The sequence below is a fragment of the Lygodium microphyllum genome, chromosome 26 (genome assembly GCF_053477565.2).
Source record: "Lygodium microphyllum isolate KBCC chromosome 26, Lygodium_microphyllum_v1.1.10, whole genome shotgun sequence".
In the NCBI taxonomy this organism is placed as follows: domain Eukaryota; kingdom Viridiplantae; phylum Streptophyta; class Polypodiopsida; order Schizaeales; family Lygodiaceae; genus Lygodium; species Lygodium microphyllum.
Window position 1 is genome coordinate 67,945,415 of NC_141160.1, and position 22,869 is coordinate 67,968,283.

Below are 22,869 nucleotides of genomic sequence, written 5' to 3' on the forward strand. Positions count from 1 at the left end.
TCACTACCCCCGTCATTGCCGGCCATCACCCCCCATCACATTAGACGTACTGCCGCCCGTCACATCACTGTTCCGTCGACGATCACTGCGCATGCCTCTTATTACCGCCACCACTGCCCCGTCATGGTCGTGATCACTGCCGCCTATCACTGCCCTATCAGTCCGTGTCACTTGGCTGAACGTCCAATCACGTCACTGTCGGGAGACCACATCACTGCCCCAGCCCGTCTCTGCCGCATCACTGTTTCTCACATACACTAAAATGGTTACCCTCTATTCTGAACTCTAAATCAAGCTCCTCCACAAGCCCAACACAACAAGACGGAGTTCGCCCCCAAAATGGAGAAGGTCCAAATAGAGCAGATGATTACCAATGCCATCAACAAAGTCAAGGAGTATGACAATGTACTGAGCATAGTGAATAGGCAGCTGAATGATAAGATTTAAAAGCTGAAATTGAAGATAGAAGCCCAAGATGGGGAGATTCAATCACTTCGACAGCTACTGACTGACATTCATCTCAGTCCCAAGCTAGAGGAAGGAGAAATTCAACCTACATGATTGAGGAGCTCACCCGCATCAAAGAGGAAGTACAACTCCAAAAAAAGGAGAAGATGACGACGAAGGAGGCTGTTTCTTAGGCAAAGATGCTCAAGAAAACCCAACAGCAAGTAGAGGAGGCGGAGCAATGGATTCAAATTGCAAAGAAGAAGAAACACCTAGCACACCCACCTACAACAACCATAATCAATGACACATTGGAGGAGAAACAAAAAAGGAAAATGAGAGCACTCCATGTTCAGGTGACAGGGCTGAAGATGCATGAAAAAGTAGATGAGGACACCAAGGTGCTATACACGTTAATGAATATTAAGAAACACACGCATGTCTCCGCTTGGAGAGTGGGCACAAAAAGCTCAGAAAGGGAGAGCTCAAAAGAGCGTGCACTCATTCTCTGCTTCCCCACCATGGAGGCTAGGAGAGACTTCCTACCCCAACGCCGTACATTGAAGGGGACCGGTGTGTTTTTGGGTGACGATCTCACAATAACCCAACTAGCCCACATGAGGGAGTGCATGCCAAAAATTAAGGCAGCCAGGGAGGAGGGCAAACTCGCCTTCTATGGAGGAGGGAGAGTGGTAGACATGGAGAGGCGCCACAAATGACGGCGTTAGACCTATGGGACCAGCATTGCAGTGGCAGTCTCGAACTGTAATGGAGCCCTCCGATTGGATATGGGAGCTTTTGAGGAGACATTCAGAGGGAGAGATAGTGTTCTACTCAGAGACACATCAGGGGCCACATACTACACTTCCACGGGTGACAGGCTATAGGTGGGAGTCAGCTTGCAAGAAGGAGACACGCACAACCACAGTAATCACAGGTCGGGAGGAGTGGCAGTGTTAATCAAGGAGGAGCTACAGCAGATGATCCAGGTAGTCCACAGAGATGAGCAAGCCCGATACATGTGGGTGAGAGTGCGGGTTGAGGAACGCACTTTGTATGTTGCCATATGCTATTTCCTCATTATGACGTCCCGATACGCCCCACCCAAGGGGCAATCACCATATGTGACTTTGGATGAGGATATTTGGAAGTTCTCGAAGGAGGGAGAGGTTATCTTACTAGGAGACTTTAATGCCAAGACGCCTCCTATCAGGAGTCTTTTTCTTTGATGCATCTGAGGAGATGCTACAAGAGCAGGATGTGTCAGAGCTACAGCTAGAGAGGACATCTCAGGATATGGGGGAAATCACCGAATATGGGAGATACCTTGTGGAGATGGACACAGCACACAGGTTGGCTATTCTCAATGGCCTGGCTAGATACCCCCTATCCGGCGCCTTCACATGTTATCCTCATTGACACGGTGCAGCACAGTAGACTATGTTTTTTCCCCACCGACGTTGATATCTCATATCTAGGACCTCTCAATATCCTCCCGCCTTCTCGGAGTTGCAGTGGATCATGCCTACCTATCATTCACCATCGACCTCCAATTCACTAACACGCAGACCCATCATGCAGCTCACCGACACCCGAGATACCTCTTTTCTAGAGAGACAGAGGATACCTATGAGGCAGAGATCCTTAGAGTGTTACATGATACAGACCCCGATGTTCCAAGGAGCTGACTTAGCAGTTCGGTGAGGCCCTACACATCGTTGCAAGTGTAGCCTTCCCACACTCATGAGCCACACCAGGAGCCTCCACCGAGGGGACACCTCGGAACAGCTGGTATGAGGATGAGTGTCGTGAGACCAGGGCACGGCTACAGAGAGAGATAGCACTGGGGTCTACTACCCACAGACAAGCACAGATACTCTTTAGACGCCTCACACGATGGAAGAAGAGAACATTCTTGGCCCAACTGGAGCGAGACCTATACGAGTTATTCTTGAGCCAGGACTCTAGAGAGGCTTGCAGGCTTTTCAGAGAGCATTGCTCCACCACACCTATTACGTCCACTGCTGTATGGGAAGAGTATGCAGCAAGTCTCTATACTGTGGAGGGTCAGCCACCTCTTCCTGACCCACTTGAGCCTTGTCCAAAGACCACTTTCTTTACAGAAAGTAGGGTCCAAGAGGCCATTGACAGACTTAGCAGAGGAAAGGCACAAGATCATGATGGACTAGTAGTCGAGCACTTGATCCATGCTAGAGATTTGGTGACAGGATTCCTAGCTTACATGTTTAACAGAGCCATGTGTGAAGGCCTACCAGAAAGTTGGAGCACGAACACTATTGTGCCTATCCTCAAGTCAGGGGACCCTACTCTACCCAGTAACTAGCGGACTATCATGGTTGGGCATACATTGGCTAAGTTAAATGCTTCCATCCTTGAGCATGAGTTAAGCAGGTGGACTTCCACAAAGCCTTTGACACAGTATCGAGAGACAAGCTGATACATAGATTGTATACCATGGGAGTACCGAAAGAGCTCAGTTGGGGTATTTTGGCACTGTATGAGAGAGTTGTGGGCAGAGTTCGAACACCTGAGGGCCTTTCGGCACCTATTTACTCCACCATTGGGGTGAAGCAGGGATGCCCCCTCTCTTTGACATTATTTGGCATGTACATTGATGGGATTGCTGATTACATTTCACATGAAGAAGATAGAGGAGCTCCACTAGCTGGCACTTGGATACCTCTCTCCCATTGTATGCAGATGACATTGTATTGATAGCTGACTCTCCAGAGGGTCTACAGAGACACTTGAATGCATTACACTTCTATACTTTGGACAGTGGGCTTTCAATGAACCTTGGTAAAACCAAGGTGATGATATTTAATACTACACCACAGTGGGTCAAGAGATCAACACCTAAATTCACATATGGATCTGAGGAGCTGGAGTATGTGGATTCTTATACATACCTAGGAGTCTTATTCACAAGGCCCACCTTTTCTATGCGAGAGGCAGCAGACACTAGACTGACTCGCGGATACATAGCACTAGGTGGTTTGGAGAGGATGTGCTCATAGGTGCAATTCCAAGAACCCCGCACCAAGCTATGGCTGTTCGATACACTGGTCACATCCACACTACTTTATGGAGTACAGATATGGGGGCCCAGTTTTGACCACCGTAGTAGATTAGGGCGCACTTATGACAAACAGAGGTCGATGGACAAAACCCTAGTGTCCATGATATCCAAGATGATCAGATGTAAGGCCTCAGTGCCACATGAGATCATCAAAGCCAAGCTAGCAGCTACACCGATTGTGATAAAGACCTTCACCCAATCGGTCACATACATACATAGCCTATGGGGCTTACCCACACACACGTATGCACAGTTGGCCCTCGAGTCCTCCAGGCAGCTTGCCAAAGAGGGTGATACTTCATGCTGGTATGCACAGATCTCGGCCTAGTTTGAGCTACATGGCTTTAGCATGGACAAGTTACCCCCCTTCCAGTACTCCCTTGATGCACCATCTCTTGATCTGAGCAGGTTAGAGATTCGCAAGATCACCAGAATGGATCTTACCCAGTTGGATATCACGCAAACATGGTTGATGCCAGGGCAGGAGCTAGGGACAAAGATGGCTTTAAGAGGGTGATACTTCATGCTGGTATGCACAGATCTCGGCCTAGTTTGAGCTACATGGCTTTAGCATGGACAAGTTACCCCCCTTCCAGTACTCCCTTGATGCACCATCTCTTGATCTGAGCAGGTTAGAGATTCGCAAGATCACCAGAATGGATCTTACCCAGTTGGATATCACGCAAACATGGTTGATGCCAGGGCAGGAGCTAGGGACAAAGATGGCTTTCTACCGTGAGCATTTCCTTCATACTACAGATGATGGATTTATTGCTCACCCGAGATACATGGACACCCACCTTTCCCATGGGATCAAATGTACTATTGGGCAGTTGCGCACCTCCTCACACCAGCTAGAAATTGAGACTGGCAGATACAGATCCATCCCATCAGAGGAGCGCATATGCCAAATATGCCAATTAGAGCTAGAGACAGAGGAGCATTATATCTGCCGCTGCCCAGCGTATTATGAGGTCTGTGGTCGTTTGCACTGTCTTTTTAGAGACGGATTTGGACCGCTATCTAGAATCATTGATTTTACCGATCAGCGATGCCTTGGCCTCTTTCTTCTTGAGATACGACAGCTTCGTTACATGCACCTCAGGAGTACAGCTGCTCTAGGACACCGAGACCCTCCACAGAGTCAGCTCACAGACTTCTTTGCAAAGGAGACTCAGAAGACTTCAATACAGTTATAGCCACAGTCCACACGAGAGCCTCTCTCACCGCCACAATCCACACACAGACAAGGAGTATTGATTGATCGAGCCGTTCAGCTTAGCCGATCCAAACGTCCTAGGCCTCGACACAAACACCGGCAACACCTTCATAGGCGGATATAGGGGATTATTGCTCGGGCTAGAGCTAGGCCCTCCATACCCACATGAGATTGTACCATTTGGAGCTCATTGTTACTAGATAGAGCTCTATGTTTTACACATAGCCAGAGTTAGTATCATTTCTTATTTTGCTTTGTGCTACATATTTTGCCCAGACAGTTGTACCATCATACACATGATTGTAACTCATGGTCTCATAGGTCATTTTGGCCATTTGTAGACGTTAATATATCATTTTATCTCTCTCTCTCTCTCTCTTTTTTTTTTCATAATGGATGTTATATTTATAAAGTACTAAACAACAAAAGAGTTACAAAAGTCATGGCAAAGACGCAGAGAAAATTGCCATATGCCAGAAAAGTAAGTCCTACCGAGGGAGTATGTCATGCACCAAATTCCAACTACCATTTTTCTTTAGAGATTCCATCTCTGACAGTATAGCTTTATACAATTTCTTGTTGTCCTCTTTGTCCATTGCTTCCTTGAAGCATGACAGTTCACCACAATCTATCAACATGACATAATTAGCAACATAATTCGCACTAAGAATAAACCTATTTGGCTATTTAGAATTTCTAGTTGACCTACAAACCCAATGATTAGTGTTTGCTGGCTATTCAACCTACAAATTTGCATTAACAACTCACTCTTTAAAAGGTTGAGCATGTTATCCTGCTTATTCCAACTGTTCCAATGCCACAATTTCTTGTTGAAACTATGGTATGTCATGGGCAACTTTTTGCTAATCAATTTCAACATCATTTCTTCATTTATAGGGTCATTTACAGCATGTATTTGCTACTGCACAGCGAGCACTCTTTGTTGTTCTACATGTATTTCTTCTCGGAACACAATCATTCTCACTTTCTTTGTCTTTTTGGATTGCTTATACATGCGATCTTCCCAAAAGATTACATCATTACCATGCTATCGGAGCGTTTGGGGTTGAAAGTCTACCGTGGGGGTAAGAGACAATAAGGTGAAGGGAGATTCACGGAGAGGAGTAGACGGAAGAGAAGGGGCTCAAAGAAATAGAAGGGGTAGAAGAATACTCACAGAGGTGAAGCCTGTCCATTTATTTCTATATTATGAGAAGATAAAACACTAGTAGAAAAAAACATGCATAAAACAATACCTTCCTCTATGCTGCTCAAAACACCAATCTAATGCTTCCATTGGCTCTGAAAGGGAGGTAAAATACTAGCACACCTGGCCAAAATTCTGCCTGATCACTCCTTCATCTCCCACTTCAAAGTGTTGTTCACTGCCTGAAAACTGTGATCGCGAGTCCCGCGATTTCGCCAGTCCTTTTTACATAAAATCCTCCCAAAATGACTGAAAGCTACATGCTTTCTTTTACATGTCATCCTATTCTAGAAGTTGTCTACAGTTTTTGGATTTTTACAAAAGATAATATCTAAAATATAAAATATTGGCTAAATTTGTCCAAAAATCTAGTATTTTTAAACCATCCATACTACGAACACTGACATTAATGACTAATATGGCATTTGCTCTCTAGATCAATAAGAAAGCCGCACTCTAAAGTTTTTCACACTATATGCACATAGCAGCACGACATCCACCCCCTCCTAACCTGCACATCCTCCAGCATGTGCCAAAGTCTTACGGATCTACAATGTCAGAAGAAGTATCCTCGGCCGTGTCAATGTCTTCATCTTCTACCTCTTCTTTTTCTTCCATATTCTCACATCCATGCTCAGCAAACTCTTGAATGACTTCATATATCTCTAAAGTGTCAACATAAATAATCTCTTTTTCTCCCCTATTTTCAACATTAATTGCTGCAAAAATTTCAGCCATTGTATCAACATCAACCAGCCCTGAAAACAGCCCTAAAATACCAGCCATCAAACCATATGTCTTCAGCTCTTTTTCAGCCCATCCTACATATTTCTTTTCAGCCCTGCACATGACTGAAATATTCTTAAAACTACCAAGACTACATGCTGTCCATTCCTGCAATCTAGACACAAACACAGTTCCCCCCTTTCTTAGAGGCATAATTATATTCCTAGAGGCACTGCCATAGCCTCCACTTACAACAATGCTGTCTAAAAACCCTTACACTCTCGTGCATTATGTGGCATAGGATTATCCCGCAGCCTATCCTAATTGCGGAGATGATTCACACAAACAGTGAGAAACTGTACCGCCTTTGTATTGTCTTTAGTCCGAACCCGAGCATACGAAGAATCATCATCCAAGGCTTTTGTTTCAAGCCTTGATTCTGAAATATAGGGCTGTCCTAAAATCACCAAATAACTACATGAATCTTGCATAAAAAATTGATATTCATCCCTAACATCTCCAATAGTCACAGGTACATTCGGACAAGCCGCATAAGATTCCCCTAATGAATTGTTTGCTACCCCGCATGCGCCATCCCGGATCTACATCAATCGGCCAACCTCCATTCTCATACAAGCTGCATGCTACAGCATTGATTTCGGAACCATGATTCAAGAGAGCTATGCAAGAACTCTCTCTTTCTCCCACTTTAACAATTGTCTCTGTTGTAGCACGAGACCAATGCGTTCATAAATAACGACTGCTTGGAATAAAATGAGCATTTTCTTCTTCATATGCTTATTGATGGACATCCCCATTATACATAGCCTTCTCTCTACGCTTAGTGCTGCCCATAGTACCATTTTCAGCCATAATCTTGTTGTCTACACTCCCATTTAGCCCATTTTTAACATTAGCCTACTCCAAATCAGCATTACATGCATCATCATATTCCCTCTGAAGATGTTTCTCTATGTCTTTGTCAACCTGCACCAATGCTTGTGAAACTTCACCATGCTCAGGTATGGCTTTTTCAGCCTCTTTCTACTGCTCCATTTTACTTCGTGCGATGCGTTTAGATGGGCCTGAAGAGGAAGGACAAGCACTGTCCTCATCTCTTATTCTCTTTCCTTCGACAAGAGCTTCTTGATTATGAACCTCAACCAAATAAGCATAGGCTAAAAATGAATCCACTGGTGCACTGCATCTTGTTCTCCCTCGTATACTCTAACTTGCATCAACCAATTCAAACTTTGTTGTTTTTTCCTTTTCTATGCAATCTAATGCTTGCATCCAAACGGGAGATTTTACTTCAGCCATGCCTCCTTTTACAACTTCATCAATCCTTTCAATTCTCAATCCATATGTGGCTGCTATAGCAACAAATGTTGTCCTTGCATCCATATCTTCCAACCTCTTCTGCATGCTACCATTTCAAAATTTTGGCTCTATTGGAAGACAAGTTTCTATTGTATGTATTTTTCCATCTTTCCAAACGACTAACCCTTTTGCTTCCGCTTCATGGTAGATTGTACAATCTCGCTTTTCATGCTGTAAACTGTCACACCAAATGCATCTCCTCTTGTATTCTTCTTTGTACAACCTTTGGGTTGTTACCCGACCCTTCTCTTCTACCTTGACATCCAATTTTTCGACCTTTGCATTGATTTCTGTCAAATTCAGTCTCGAATCATGCATGCCTTTGATTAATTCATCCACATCATCACCTTTAAGAGCCGGACCAACAAATATAGCCAATTGTTCCGCCGTAGCTACAGGCGCCTTGGCTGCAATTTCAGTCCCCTTCTGAACACTGGCAAGTGTGGTGCCTGTATCCCATCTTAATTTCATCCGCTCTCTCTTTACCAACATATGCACTACTTCAATTACATTAGCCCAATTTGATTTCAGCCCGTTTCAAAAGAGACATCTTCTAAATGATTAGTCAGCTTCTCCTGCAAGGCAGGATTTGCAGCCTTCAGAAACAAATCAATTTTCTGACTCTCCAATTATTGCTACTCATCGACATCTAACTACGCATACCGACTTTCAAATTCACAGAGCAAAGCTATAGCAACCAACCCTTTCTTTATACACTTGCTGCTAACTTTCACATCGGGTTCACCCTGTTGGAGCATTTGGGGTCGAAAGTCTACCATGGAGATAAGAGACACTAGGGTGAAGGGAGATTCAGAGAGAGAAGTAGATAGAAGAGAAGGGGCTCAAAGAAATAAAAGAGATAGAAGAATACTCACAGAGGTGAAGCCTGTCCATTTATTTCTGCATTATAAGAAGATAAAACTCTTCTAGACAAAAACGTGCATAAAACAATACCTTCCTCTATGCTACTTAGACCGCCAATCTGATGCTTCCATTGGCTCTAAAAGGGGGATAAAATACCAACACACCTGGCCAGAATTCTGTGTAATCACTCCATCTCCCAGTTTAGAATATTGTTCACTGCCTGAAAACTGCGATCGCGCGTCACGCGATCTCCCCAATCCTTCTTTTTACATAAAATCCTTCCAAAATGGCTGAAAGCTACATGCTTTCTTTTACATGTCATCCTATTCTAGAAGTTGTCTACCGTTTTTGGAATTTTACAAGATATATGTAATGTCTCCCTTCCCCCCCCCCCCCCCCCTCTTTAATTTTTTCAAATTTTTTTATCTCTCCCTCTCTCTCCCCCTGCCGTGTGCATGGGGGGGGGGGGGGGGGGGGGGGAGGGGAGGGGAGGGGAGATGGGGGGGCATGCAACCCCCCCAGGTAGCGGAAGGCGTCGTCCTCCCCACCTTATAAAGACCATCCCCCCTCCCTCCGTTGGCACAGCCCCCCCCCCTCCATCTTCTGTGCAGGCGGCCCCCTGCTAGCCGTGAGCAACAGCGCCCCTCCCTCCGGTTCTACAACACGCTTCCCCCCCCCCTCCATTTGGGGTATAGTGCACCCCCCTTGGCGCCCAATTAGCAGCCCTCCCCCCCTTGTGATCGTTGTGAGGGAGAGAGAGGAGGAGAAGAAGAGGAAGGGAGAAAAAGAAGATAGAGAAGAGGGAGAGAGGAGGAGGAGGAGGAGGAGAAGAGGGAGAGAGAAGAGAGAAAGAAGAAGAAGAGGGAGAGAGAAAGAGGAGAAGAAGGAGAAGAAGAAGAGAAGGAGAAGAAGAGATAGAGGAGAGGAGAAGAAGAGAAGAAGAAGAAGGGAGAGAGTGAGGAAAAAGGAGGAGGAGGAGAAGAGGGAAGAGAGAGAAGAGGGAGAGAAGAGAGAGAAGGAGAAGAAAAGAAGGAGAAGAAGGGAAAGAAGGAGAAGAAGAGGAGAGGGAGAGAAGAAGAGGAGAGAGAGAAGAGAGAAGGAGAGAGAGAAGAGAGAAGAAGAAGAAGAAGAAGAAGAAGAAGAAGAGAAGGAGAAGAGGAGGAAAAGAGGTAGAAGAGGAAGAGGAGAGGGAGAGAAGAGGAGAAGGAGAGAGAGAGAGAGTAGGAGAAGAAGAGAAAAGAAGAAGAAGAGGAAGGAGAGGAAAGAGAAGAAGAGAAGGAGAGGGAGAGAGAGTAGGAAAAGAGAAAGAGAAGAAGAAAAAGAATAGGAAGAGAGAGAGTAGGAGAAGGAAAGAAGAAAAGAAGAAGAAGAGGGAGAGAGAGAGAGAGAGAAGGAGAAGAGAAAGAGAGAGAGAGAGAGAGAGAGAGAGGGGAAGAAAGTTGGAGAGTGAAGATGGTTGGAGGAGCCACACTCAAGCCACCCCCTCATCGGCAAAGGATCCCCTGCCCGCGACCTTTCCCTCTCAAACCAATCATCTTGAAGGCCGCTAAGAGCCGGACTATCCAAACCCCGAGTAGAAATGGCTCCCAAGAAGAAAATTGCAAGAAGCGTAGGTGCCAAAGCTACCGTTGATACCGGTAATGCGGGAGAGGCGAGCGGAGCGACCAACGCAATAAACGCCCCTACGAACACGAATCAAACCCAGGTTCTTTAAGCGTTATAGTTAATTATGTATTGTTTCTCGTGGAAGAGATAAAAGGTTTAGCTACGTGCATGAAACAAGGACGAATCGTAGGATTTTTGTTTACTCTAAGCGCTCGGTTGCATGCGTGAAATGGTAGAGTATGGAGTTCGCATAAGTTTATATGCATGAAATGGCAGCTTTTACACACATAAAATGATAAGGTTTTTGCATTATTTCACATAAAATAATAGATTTTAAACCAATTCAGTGCATGAATAGTCATTTAGAATTCATGCTTCACGATCATGACTAAAAGGAACACATGAAATGATAGTTTCCGCTCATAGGATGCAATTGCACTGATGGATAGAAATCTAGACCTTCATGAGATCCGGTGCATTAGGAATAAGTATAATTGCTTACGAATTGTTTTATCGATCATGCTGTGGACTATCGCAAATGATACGCTCCTAGCTTAATTGAAGCTAGTGACCTAACCCTAAATGGATTGTTGACCCAAGTTATGCTTGGTTATTTGAAAAGGTTGTAAAACCCTTGAGCAAGTGTTTTGATACATCCAAGTTAAATTCTGATTGTGCATGCAATGGGATTGCGGTGCCTTGAAGCAAGAGGTTGTGCATTCAACTGTTTGTTAATGTGGCTTTGGATGTTAACCCAAGTGGGGTGTGATTGATGATTGCATGGCCGGGTTTGAGATGATTGATTGCCATGGAAACAAAAAGGGATGTCTTCCCTAGTAATTGTTTTTAAGTTGGATGCTTCAGCTGTGGTTGATTTCCTAAAGGGATAATTAAGGAAGGATGGCACTAGCTACCCCCCGCGAACCGCCAAACCCTAACCAAGGGGGTTGTGAATCCGCGTCAGGAATGTGGACCAAACCCACCACAAGAGGTCTCTCCGTGGAAATTACTTGGCGTAGGAGGACGCTTGGGTGCCAGTGGGGACTCTGGCCGTAAATCCCAATGCCTCCGGGCCCTACACAAGTGTTCTACGTGACTCGGGATGGGATCTCGAGACCTTGATACTAGTTACAAGGCAGAATCTTGGTAGGATAAACCTTCGGGTTTTATTGCCGGAAGACGGAAGGATTTTTCTGCGGAGGCAGAAAGGAACACTTAATTTTCATGTATGGGCAGGAGACACACAATAATCCGAAGATAAGTTAAGGAAGTGTTTGATCTTGTTTTATCTTGTTTTCGTGTCAGTGCCCTGAATTACGTAAAGGAACCTGTGATTAACGGGTTAATTAAGGAAGCCGCTTTTATGTGTCAAACATAATGTGGTAGGTAATTAGATAACTAAAACAATCCCCAAGGGAAGTGTGGTGGATGTGACCAATGGGTCTATCCTATGGAAGGGTGGTCTCGGTTAGCCGAGAGCTTTCCTCAAAGGAAGTGTTAACGACGAATGTTAGGAAGACCCGATTACAAGGAACCCGGACTTCAGGTTGATCCTAGTGGGAACGGCCGGATAAGTTCCGTTGCGGGGCAGACTCGAGAGACCCTAGTTGGCAAACCCCGTGTCATTCCTTGGGAGTGCCGGGCGGAGTCTTCTAGATACATCTCTCGATGGACTGCTAAGACGTGTCCCGTGATTTGAGGAGCGGGCACATTACAATATAATATCTGAAATATAAAAAATTGACTAAACTTGTTCAAAAATCTAGTATTTTTGAACCATCCATATTATGAACACTAACATTAATAATTAATATGGCATTCGCTCTCTAGATCAATAAGAAAGCCGCACTCTAGAATTTTTCACACTGTGTTCACATCCAACTGATAAACAGGCCATCTCCTATGGCCAGCCAAGGCAAAAACAGCTCGAATAGTCGCCATACGAGCAGTGGGGGCAAAAGTATCATGGAATTCAATGCCTAGGTGTTGAGCAAAACCTTTAGCAACAAGGCGAGCCTTGTGCTTGTCCAAAGAACCATCGCTAAGGTACTTGGTCTTGAAGACCCACTTGACACTAATCACCTTCTTGTGAGAGGGACGAGGCACAAGAGACCAAGTGCCATTCCTCTCAATAGCCTCCAACTCGGCTTCCATGGCCTTCCGCCAATGATCAGACTGCAAAGCCTCCTTCCCTGAAGTGGGCTCTCGATCCTGCATAACACGGGTCAGCAAACAATGGTTGGAGAAAAAAAGCTCCGAAGAATGTGCCTAGTTCCTTCGTGACCTCCATGGTCCATCCTGTGGTGCCCACTCCTCAGGGACCCCCTCAATCCCTAAATCTCGGAGGGTGTCACGGGCCCAACGAGGAGGAGGACGAACCTCTCCCCGTCACTCTCCATCTGTTGAAGACTCACGAACCTCCACCGACAGAAGCTCCTCGGGGGTGGCCAGTGGAAGAGAAGACTTTGAATCCGAAGAAGAATCTCCATCAAGAGGTTGTGGCTACAAAGAAATTGTCTCGGGAGCCCAACTCTCCCCTGGATCTCCAAGGACGGGGTGCTCCTTACCCCCCTCTGTGGCCGGTACTTCCACAAACCGCATATCTCAACTCATGTAGACATCCCGCTTAACAAGATCAAACAAACAATAACCTTGGGATTGGGAGCTATAGCCAACAAAAACCTGTCGTCGAGAAGCCGCCTCAAACTTATCACGTTGCGTCTTCAGAATGTGTACATAAGTGTCACATCCAAAGATCCTGAAATAAGAGGCATCAGGCTTAGTCCTGAAGTAAGCCTCAAAAGGTGTCATCATGTCAACGGCCGAAGTGGGAGATCGATTAAGGATGTGAACTGCGGTAGCCACTGCCTCGGCCCACAGAAACTGAGGTGTCTGTCGGTGCTCCATCATGGTGCGTGCCATCTCGATCACACTTTGGTTTTTCCGCTCCAAAATGCCATTCTCTTGGGGAGTGTTGGTGTTAGCAAACTCCTGGTGAATGCCCTTATCTGCACAAAAACAAGCAAACTCATTAGACATAAATTCACCTTCCTTGTCTAAACGCAAGGTCTTCAGTCACCGGCCAGAACGGTTTTCCTAAAAAAGAAGCCAATCCTTGAAATGAGAGAAAGCCTCGGACTTCAAAGTCAAGAAATAGGCCCAAGTCATCCTATTGTAGTCATCTACGATCAACATGAAGTACAAGCTTCCCTTCAGGGACTCTGTCCTCATCGGGCCACAAAGATCCGTAGATACAAGCTCCATGGGTGAAGTAGACCGCCTAGAAGCTTTGTTGGGAATCGCATCCCGATATAGTTTCCCACGAATGCAAGAGACACATGGTTGATGACTCACCACTATGTCCGGCAAGCCTCGGATAAAGGACCCTCGCGATACCTTTCGAAGGTACTCGTAGTTCAAGTGGCCAAACTGAGCATGCCATAGCTCAGACTGTGTCTGAGAAGTAAGAAGAAAAGAAGTAAGAGCTGAAGAAGACTTCAATTTGTAGACTCCATTCTTCTCATACCCTGCAGAGAGAACCTTCCTTGATCCACGATCAAGGACTTGAACAGTATCACTGTCAAACTCCACCAAGAGACCAAGAGCACAAATCTTATGAACCGAAAGTAAATGATACCCCAATCCTGGCACATGCAATACCTAAGAGGCGTGTGTACCACCACGTCCATCTGGAATAAGCTGCATCTCACCTCGCGTAGCAATAGACACAGAAGAGCTGTCTCCAATGAGAATCTGCCCACATGAACGTCGCAAATGGGCAACACCAACGGAAGGAGTCATGTGCCGTGAGGCACCACTGTCCACAATCCACTCTCGAGCCTAGGGAACTGTCATCGCAGCATCAGAAGTCTTCGATGTAGAGTCCTCAATGACTGCTAAGTGTAGAAAAGCAGCTGATGAGGGTGCAGCCACTGCTCCAGAATCCTTCGTGTCCTTCTTCTCGGTATCCTTCTTGTCTTTGTCGGGACAATCCTTCTTCCAATGACCGGTCTTACCACAAATATGGCAAGTTCATTCCTTCTCCTTGTCCTTCTTGGATTTGTTGTCCTCCTTCTTCTTCTTTTGGTCCTTCCCCTTCTTCTGAGAGGCTTGACCAACCAATACCTCCAATTTGGAAGCATTTTGTCCCTTCAATTGTTCCTCCTGGTCCAAGACCATAGGAACCGACTCTTCCCACCGAAGAGTCGACTCCCGCCCTGAAGCAATAAGAGCGGAATAAAAAGTATCGAATCGTGGCGGCAACTGGGATAGTAAAGTGATTGCCAAGTCTTTGGAGGAAATAGGCTTCCCGTATTTTGAACCTGCATCTAAAGCTGCCGAAGCTTGTTGATGTGTTTGCGAACCGAAAAAGACTTATTCACGGACAAAGTCCGCATCTACACCTCCAAAGAAACCCTCTTCATTAGGGTCATTCGGTTGTGCATCTGGTCAAGCTCCAGCCATATCTCACGAGCCACCGTCAAGTGCTCGATGTGAGCTATCACGGTTGTGGTGCAAGACAAAAACAGAAAAGATCGAATCCTGGCATTCAGTTTGTCCCAATGAGACTGGGCCTTGCTCAACTCCACTTGAGCATTGGACGAGAGTTTGGACTCATCCCTCACCGAGGACCTATTAATCTCCTCCATCACCAGTTCTGCCAAATCATAAGACTCTAAAATGGCCAACATCATCACCCGCTAAATGCGGTAATTGTCACCATTAAGCTTTTGATCCATTGGAAGAGCCGATAGGACAGGCACCTTCCTGTCCATGATTACCTGGAACTCCAAATCAGTCTCTGTAGACATGTTAACCTGCAATACCTACACAAACGCAAAAGCAGCCCCCTCTAACTGTGAAAACGCAACCTTCTAGGACTGATTCCTCCGCTACCCAAACCTTCTTCACCCGCCGAGGGCGATGAAAAAGTAAAATCTGCAATGCAAGGCCTAAAACGCAGCCTTCCTCCCCTTCGAACAACAATAACCTGTAGCACATTCACCGATTGGACTCCTTTCCCGCACGCCCACGCTCTCTTCGACCTTAATCCGATGCACAGCCCTCCCACTCGCCCTTGAAACTTGGAAACGTAGCCTTGTATCGCGCTGAAATCTCCTCTTCAAATAGGTTCAGCCCTCAATCGATCCATCTTCACCGCTCTGATACCATGTCAGAGTGCAACGATGAGGAAGCGTAGGACAAAGACTGAGAGAGAATAAACACAGAGAGAAGAGAGAGAGAGAGAGAGAGAAGGAGACACTGTAAACGCAGAAAATCTGCGGTGTAGTATGCTGTATAAGAGTACAGAAATACACAAGGGGGCAAAGGAAATATCTACGTATGTCTCCGACTTGATGACCTCGATCTCCGTCAGTTCGAGCACAGTCTGTCTCAGCCAACAGATCTCAAGATCAGAATCTGAATAATGAATGCTGAAGTGTGCCACAAAACCGGCTATAAATAGCCGAAAAATAGGAAATAATTGCGGCCGACTGCAGTAAATACTGTCCGACTGCAGCAACCTGTCCGGCTGCAGGTGCTAACGTGGCACCTGCTGACCTAGCACTGATGTCCGCACTGTCCAGGAAATGACTGGCTAACATTGAGCTCCTCCATGAGTAAAGAGCTCTCCACATTTAAATATGGTAGCATAGCATTAGAATTACTCATTGTTGTCCTAGAAGTGTCCCAACTTTCAAGCAAAGTGCATAGCAAAAGGGTTGCCTTGAGCTCCTTATCAATGTGAAATTCCAAAGTAATCAGCTAGCTGAAAATAGAGTTACTCATTCAAATGTATAGGCATGGCTGTACCTTCATTCATACGAAGGTCCATCAAATTTTTCAACCAATAAACCTTGTTGGCTATACTTTTCTAAGCATGTAACTTCTCAAGTTATTGCCACATATCATATCTAGATTTCAATTTCTCTATGTTAAATAGCTAAGTGTTTGACACTGAAAGCTCTATGGTAGAGCATGCAAGCTCATCTAACTCATCCCTTTCATATGGATCCATGGTTGTTAGTTCTACCCTTTTGTCTTTATAGGCTTCACCTATTTCTTTGGCACCAAGACATTATAGCACTGATTTTGCCATATAACAAAGTCGTGTGCACCCTCAATCTTCTTAATGTGCAAAAGATTGTTGCTATTAGTGCTGCCAGCCATGATTTACAGCTCAAAAGTCAACAAATGCAAGCCCAACTATCACACAAATGACCAAGGTACGAAGCAAGTACCAACCAGCAATGAAAATTCAAGTAATTGCAGCGATTTCAGATCTGTAAATCAATTTTCAGAGGTATGAAATGTGTGCTACAGCACACCATAAGCAATTACAGCTGTATCATGGCCTAATACATCAATTTCATGAGAAAGCCCCAAATTTTAGCTGCAATTTCTGCTCCAAATGCATCCACAAGCACGAATTTGACTTCCAAGGTTAAAAGCCCCTAAATTTATTTGCTCAAACTGCTCAAATGACATCAAACATAACTCCTGAATGGATTGCACAAGCCAATTTTGCCAAAATTTCACAATTTTTGCAAACGCCCCAAATTTTCACGAGGTCATATGTGTTCAATTTGCATAGGAATTGCACAGCAAGTACATACGAAGACCAAATTTAACCCAAACTTTGCAAATTTTGCAAAAGCCCCAATTTTTAAGATTCTAGAGTGCAAAAATCCACAAATTTTACTTAGTCGAGTAAAACCTTCACACATGCACCAAAATCCCCAAATTCCAAGAGTAGATGCATGCTAAATCTCTAAGATTTGTCGAGCTGTGCTTATGCACATGTGACAGCCCACAAAGCACCCAAGAAAAAAAAAAACTTCTTTTTTTTATAAAAAGGGACCTGTCGCAGGTCGGGCAGCACGTGACTTGCATGTCGCCTGCCTACATGTCACCTACTTGCGTGTCGCTTGCCTGCATTAGCTGCCCCCTGCACGCCCCTTGCACTGATGTGGTCTGCTGCCCGTTGCCTACTAAAGCTTGGCATAAAGACAATGATAACCTGCTCCCGTCTTCGACCTACCACCTACGCCTGCACCTGCGTGGTCTGTTTGTTTGTCACCTACTTGCACAGACCTCAGGAGGTGAGAAACCTTCAGCTCTGCTCGGAACTCCAGAGACGAGCAGCCTTCATCTTTGCACGAAACTCGAGAGGCAAGAAAGCTTCAGCTCTAATACCAATTTGTGGTGGCCTACGTGCAATGAACATTCGATGTTCAGCAACGGCAATGGTGGAGAGAGAGAGAGAGAGAGAGAGAGAGAGAGAGAGTGTGTGTGTGTGTGTGTGTGTGTGTGTGTGTGTGAGAGCACTAGTAGAGAGTAAGAGAGAGTGAGATGCACAACGTGTGGATACAAAAGAGTTGCACCTCTCTTATGTTTTTGTGATAGTTATGTGTAAAGTACTAAAGTGCAAGTGCTAAGGGTGTGTTCACACTCGAGCACGAACATAAAAAGACATAGTGGCCCTTTCTTTCCAACAACATCAACATTCCTCCTATATACTTGCTTAGCAAGCAAAGCACCCTCTACATCCTTGAGCTAAAAGCCATCTTCAAGAGGGTTTATACTCATAGCAATGCAAAATGTATCCCGAGACTCAAGTAGTGTGACAAGCAAGAAAAGAGACTTGACATCCCCCTCAAACTTAAGACTCTACAAAGTAAGCCAACTGAAAATTGAATGAAACTCATTCAAATGAGAAAACATAGATATATCTTCCTTCATGCGAAGGTCTACGAATTTCTTAAGCTAAGACAGTTGAGTTGCGTGACTAAGCTTATCATAGAGATCACAAATATTTTTTCATAACCCATAAGCACTGCCCTCAATCTCAATGACATTGAAGCATATCTACTTTGACAATGATAAAATGATGGTAGACTTTTATGCCCTCCAATTTCAACGGCTTGACTGTTATGCTTACCGTATTCCTCCTATGTTCTGGTGTGAATGCTCCCTTATCTCATGGGCACTTTTTATCTTCTAGCTAGAGAAGGGGTTTTTCCATGTGTAATCACCCATCAGTGGGTGTGGTACTTAGTACCTTAGGGATTGTACTTTTACTCATTCTCAAATAGTCGATATGACCTAGCAATCTCTTTTCTCTTGTTGTTCACTTGTTCACTGTGAGTGTGTGCGTCCTTGTGAATCTTTTACCACGTGGTGATACTTTTTGTAGTTGCTTTCCTTATTTACTTATATATATATAAATTTTTTTTCTTTTCCTTAATTGTTGTTGCTTTTTACCCCCAGAGTTCTCTTGGATTAAGCCAAGATCTTTGCATGGCCAGAAGAGGCAGCCATTGGACAAATCGGACTAACAGTTTGTCTGAGCCTTGGGACCGGTTCCATATTGAATGGGCACTAAAGAATAGAATACCAATGGTTTGAGATTGTGTGCTTAACCACTGGAGATGGTGCAGAACAATGAGCCTAGCCAAGATAAAAGATGCACATGTGAGAATGCCCATGGAATAAGAGTCACCGTAACTAAGCCACATTACACTTTTTTATGTGGTTGCAATGATAAAAGTTGCTCAAAACAACTTGAGGAATGCAGGGGTCACCATTCCTAAAATTTAGGGAGTTACTATTTTGAGAATCTGTTCGCGTCATTACCTTCGTTTTTGCACGAGGATTAGTTCTCTCGTTTGTGCCAAGGTCAAATTTTGCATGGATCATGGAGAATTTTAAACCGGAAGGTTTAAATAGGAAAATTGTTACATGTATGCCATGTGTGACAATTTGGGCACAAATTCCCAAAAAGAGAGAGAGAGAGCATTTTTAAAAAACCGTAATATGCAAGAAGAGCAGATCTGAGCGTGAAGTTTTCAAGGGCTGAGGGCAAATTGTTGCAAGTACATCAGCTAGGGAGAGTACTTCTTCGTCTCTGACTCATGTATGGAGGTAGAGCTTGCTCCCTCTAGTCAACTTACTCTCTATTCTCAAAGGAAATGCTCTGCATGATGGGCTGATTCCATCAAATGTACAGTTCTGTGTTTTCTTTGCACTTCTGCTAAGGCAAGAGCTTTACTGTCCAGGTTCAGGAGCAGCTGATTGCTTCTCCAATGTAGGAGCTAAAGAAAGTGATGACCACACCACACAAGAACAGGGTTTTCAGCTCTGATTTAGTGCTGTTTGCGGGATTGTTTTACTACTGGAATGATACCAGAGTCAAAGGGTTTGTACTCCAACTGGTATGGAACAGATCTGAAATGGAATAAGGCTAAGAACAGGTCAAGAAACAAGTGAAAAATACTAAATACAGAGTTCTGCAGATTGCAATTCTACACTTGAATTATTGAATTATGCTCACAGAAAGTGTTTTCCTACTTGGGATGTTGTTCTGGATATGTTGTACTATCCTTATGCAGCTGAAATTTACTCAAAAAGGGATGTTGTTCTGGATATGTTGTACTGTCCTTATGCAACTGAAATTTACTCAAAAAGGGATGTTGTTCTGGATATGCTCTACTGTCCTTATGCAGCTGAAATTTACTCACAAAAGATGAAAGCCAATTGTTCACAGGTTTTGTACTTTGGAACATTCTTTTTTTTTTTTTTGTAGCCTTCCATCTTTTTAATTGATAAAGAAATACAGAGAGGGCGCGGGTCTTCAAGGCCAATCTGGTGTTGAGCGAGGGAGTGAGGTCTCTATTTGTATGTGTATGTGAAAAGACCAGGTATTAGTTGAAGGGACTACCGCTTTATGTGAGTCATAGACTGGTTACATGGTTCCATCCCCGGGATTTGAATTCTTTTCTGCAAGAATTTAAGCTCTGACAGTTTTGGGTGAAAAGGCCATACACATGCGTTTTACAAAGATTACAAGTGAGAAAGACTATGAGATTTTTCTTTTCTTGGATACAGTATTGGCTGCATACATGACTAGAGGGATTGCAGACATGGACAAAGGCAAAAGAAAACTCCCTCATGTAGAAGAGAGTTCTTCTTTTGCTCATAGACATCGAAGAGAGAGTATTGGTGCACAGGTGTCAGCACCTTCTAGAACCGAGATTGAACCACAAGATGAGGAGCAAGAACAAGAGAACTTGTTTAGGGCACAACTCCTCAATATGGTCGGCTCTTTCAAACAACTTGTAAAAAATCCTCAGATCCAAAAAATTTTGAACTCACATAATGAGGATTCTCAGGCTGAGTCATCACATCATACCATGGAGCGCTCAAAAAGGCAAACCTCTAATGTACGTGAGCATGTGGAAAAGACACCAAACATGGAGACAAGTCCAGTGCAACAAGAAGCACAAGCACAAGACCGAGTGAATGGTCAAGGCAGTAATGCACAAGTAGCACAACAGACTATTCCTCCTCAATTCGCTACCTATCCTGGTTACTTTGGTGGTGGGGTGGGTCAGTTTTTCAAGCAATGGCTAGATTACCCACTGGTTATAAGGGATACTTGCCTAGAGGGCCACCAGGAATGATGCCTATTGAGGCAGTGAACCCACTTTATGCTACTATTGGTCTACAGCCCGGTTATCAGACTTTGCAGAGTCCTTATTTGATGCCTGGAGTACAAAATGCAGCGGCTGGTTTTTCTCAGCCTAGTGGGTATATAGCAACTAAGACGGGTGAAATTAATGTTGATAATGTACCTAAGAGACTTCCCTTTTTACAGCCACCTGTCTATGACAACTTGACACCAAAAAGGGCAAAACCTAAAGACTATAAAGAGGGTGGTCAAGCACTAAAGTTTTAAACCTTCAATGGTATGCAAGATTAGCTGAAAGCTTTGACATTTATACAGTAGTTTGACAACTTACACTAGAGGGAATTTTACTAAGACTTCTAAGGTACGGAAGGCTGCAACCTTTTTGAAAGATAATGCTTTGTAGTGGTGGAATATATTGTTGATGCAAGGATATGCACCAACCACTTGGGTCCATTTTAAGCAGTTGTTTGCAGCTTCATGGTTAACTAACACGTTTGAAGTGCATTACTGCATGGCATAAATTGGATGTGGCAAATTGTGCGGATTTAGAAGAGTATAATAAGAAATTTTGGGAAGCACTTTTGCCCATGAGTTCTTACAAGACAGTGCCCCTGTCAGAACAAATTGAAAAGTACTGTTGCGGTTTGCCCAAAGCCATCAAGGATTATTGTACCAAGACTAGGGTTACAAATATGGTATAGTTAATTGAAAATGTTGGTGTGGCAAATGCATTGTTGAAAGGAAAAGCTAACAGCTTTAAAGGCACTGAAAAGAAGGATTCTCAATTTAAGCAGGATCCTGGCAAGAAAAGGAAGCAATTTCCAAAAAAGACCAGCTTTACAAAAAAGTCTTTTTGGAAGAAAAGCTTTCAACAGTAGTCTCAGACTTCTTTTAAACAGGGCAAAGGACAGAAGAGGCCACTTTTTGGCAAATCATTTGAAGAAAGAAAAGCATTAATGATGGCTGGGAAATGCTTTATATGTGAAAAAAAAGGCTATATTGCTTCTAAGTGCCCACAGCAATCTTCTAAAGATGCGAAGGATAAAGATGCACCAAGTAAAAAGAAGCCCAGCATTGGCTTAGTGCCTGATATGGTGGGAGATCAATCAACTAATGATGCTACATAATTGTGCAAATCTTGGGGAAAGATAAAAAATTCCACAGTGCTTATTTTCTTTGATCCTAGAACTCGTGAAAACTTTATCTCATCAGCATTGGCAGCTAAGCTGGGTATACGTCCCGAGGAAATGGGACCAGTTGGACAGGCTAATTTGGCATGCCCAGGACATACTGAACTTGTCACCCCCATTCTTGGCAAACTCCATATGCAAATCCAGAGCTATGTGGACACAGAGGAGTTATATATTATGCCTTTAGAAGGCTGTGATGTTCAGTTGGATATTCCATGGTGCCACAAAAAGCATGCTATCTTGGATACTTACAACAGAACGATTAATCTTGTACATAGGAGCAAGACTCATGTGTTGGATGTGAAGCTTAAAGGAGAGTCTATCCCAGTCGCTTTTGCTTCTGCAATTACTTATGTAATGAAAAATCATATTTCTACGTATTTGGTTTTCGCAAAGCAAGTTAATGAAGTTGACAGTAATATGTATGTACTAGATGAAAGTAGAAGGGCTTTCTTCGATAAATTCAGTGACTATTTTTCAGATTCATTACCAAGAGAGTTACCCCCTAACAGGATTGAAGATCATACCATAGATCTTATTCCAAGGACTAGTCCGCCCCATAGGCCACCATACAGGGTCAGTGCAGCACAGCAAAAAGAGATTATGACACAGGTTAATGAGCTTTTAGAGAAGGGACTAATTCAGCCCAATAGTTCTCTG

The 22,869-nt window shown here is 44.2% G+C and overlaps 2 protein-coding genes and 2 pseudogenes across 4 annotated transcripts in view; 3 read left to right on the top strand and 1 right to left on the bottom strand.

Moving 5' to 3' along the window:
• The window catches only part of LOC148013360 (uncharacterized), a 120,716-nt gene that overhangs the window by 25,928 nt on the left and 71,919 nt on the right, over nt 1-22,869 (bottom strand). The gene's annotated exons all lie outside the window — the stretch shown is intronic.
• LOC148013361 (uncharacterized) lies at nt 648-1,166 on the top strand. The gene has a single exon (XM_087668664.1). It carries the CDS (start codon nt 648-650, stop codon nt 1,164-1,166), a length of 519 nt encoding a protein of 172 aa, XP_087524790.1.
• On the top strand, nt 2,853-4,935 carry LOC148013362 (uncharacterized; annotated as a pseudogene).
• Nucleotides 20,469-21,286, top strand: LOC148013363 (uncharacterized; annotated as a pseudogene).

Coding starts and splice junctions, on each gene's coding strand:
- LOC148013361 (XM_087668664.1), top strand. CDS start 648: ATGCTCAAGAAAACCCAACAGCAAGTAGAGGAGGCGGAGCAATGGATT.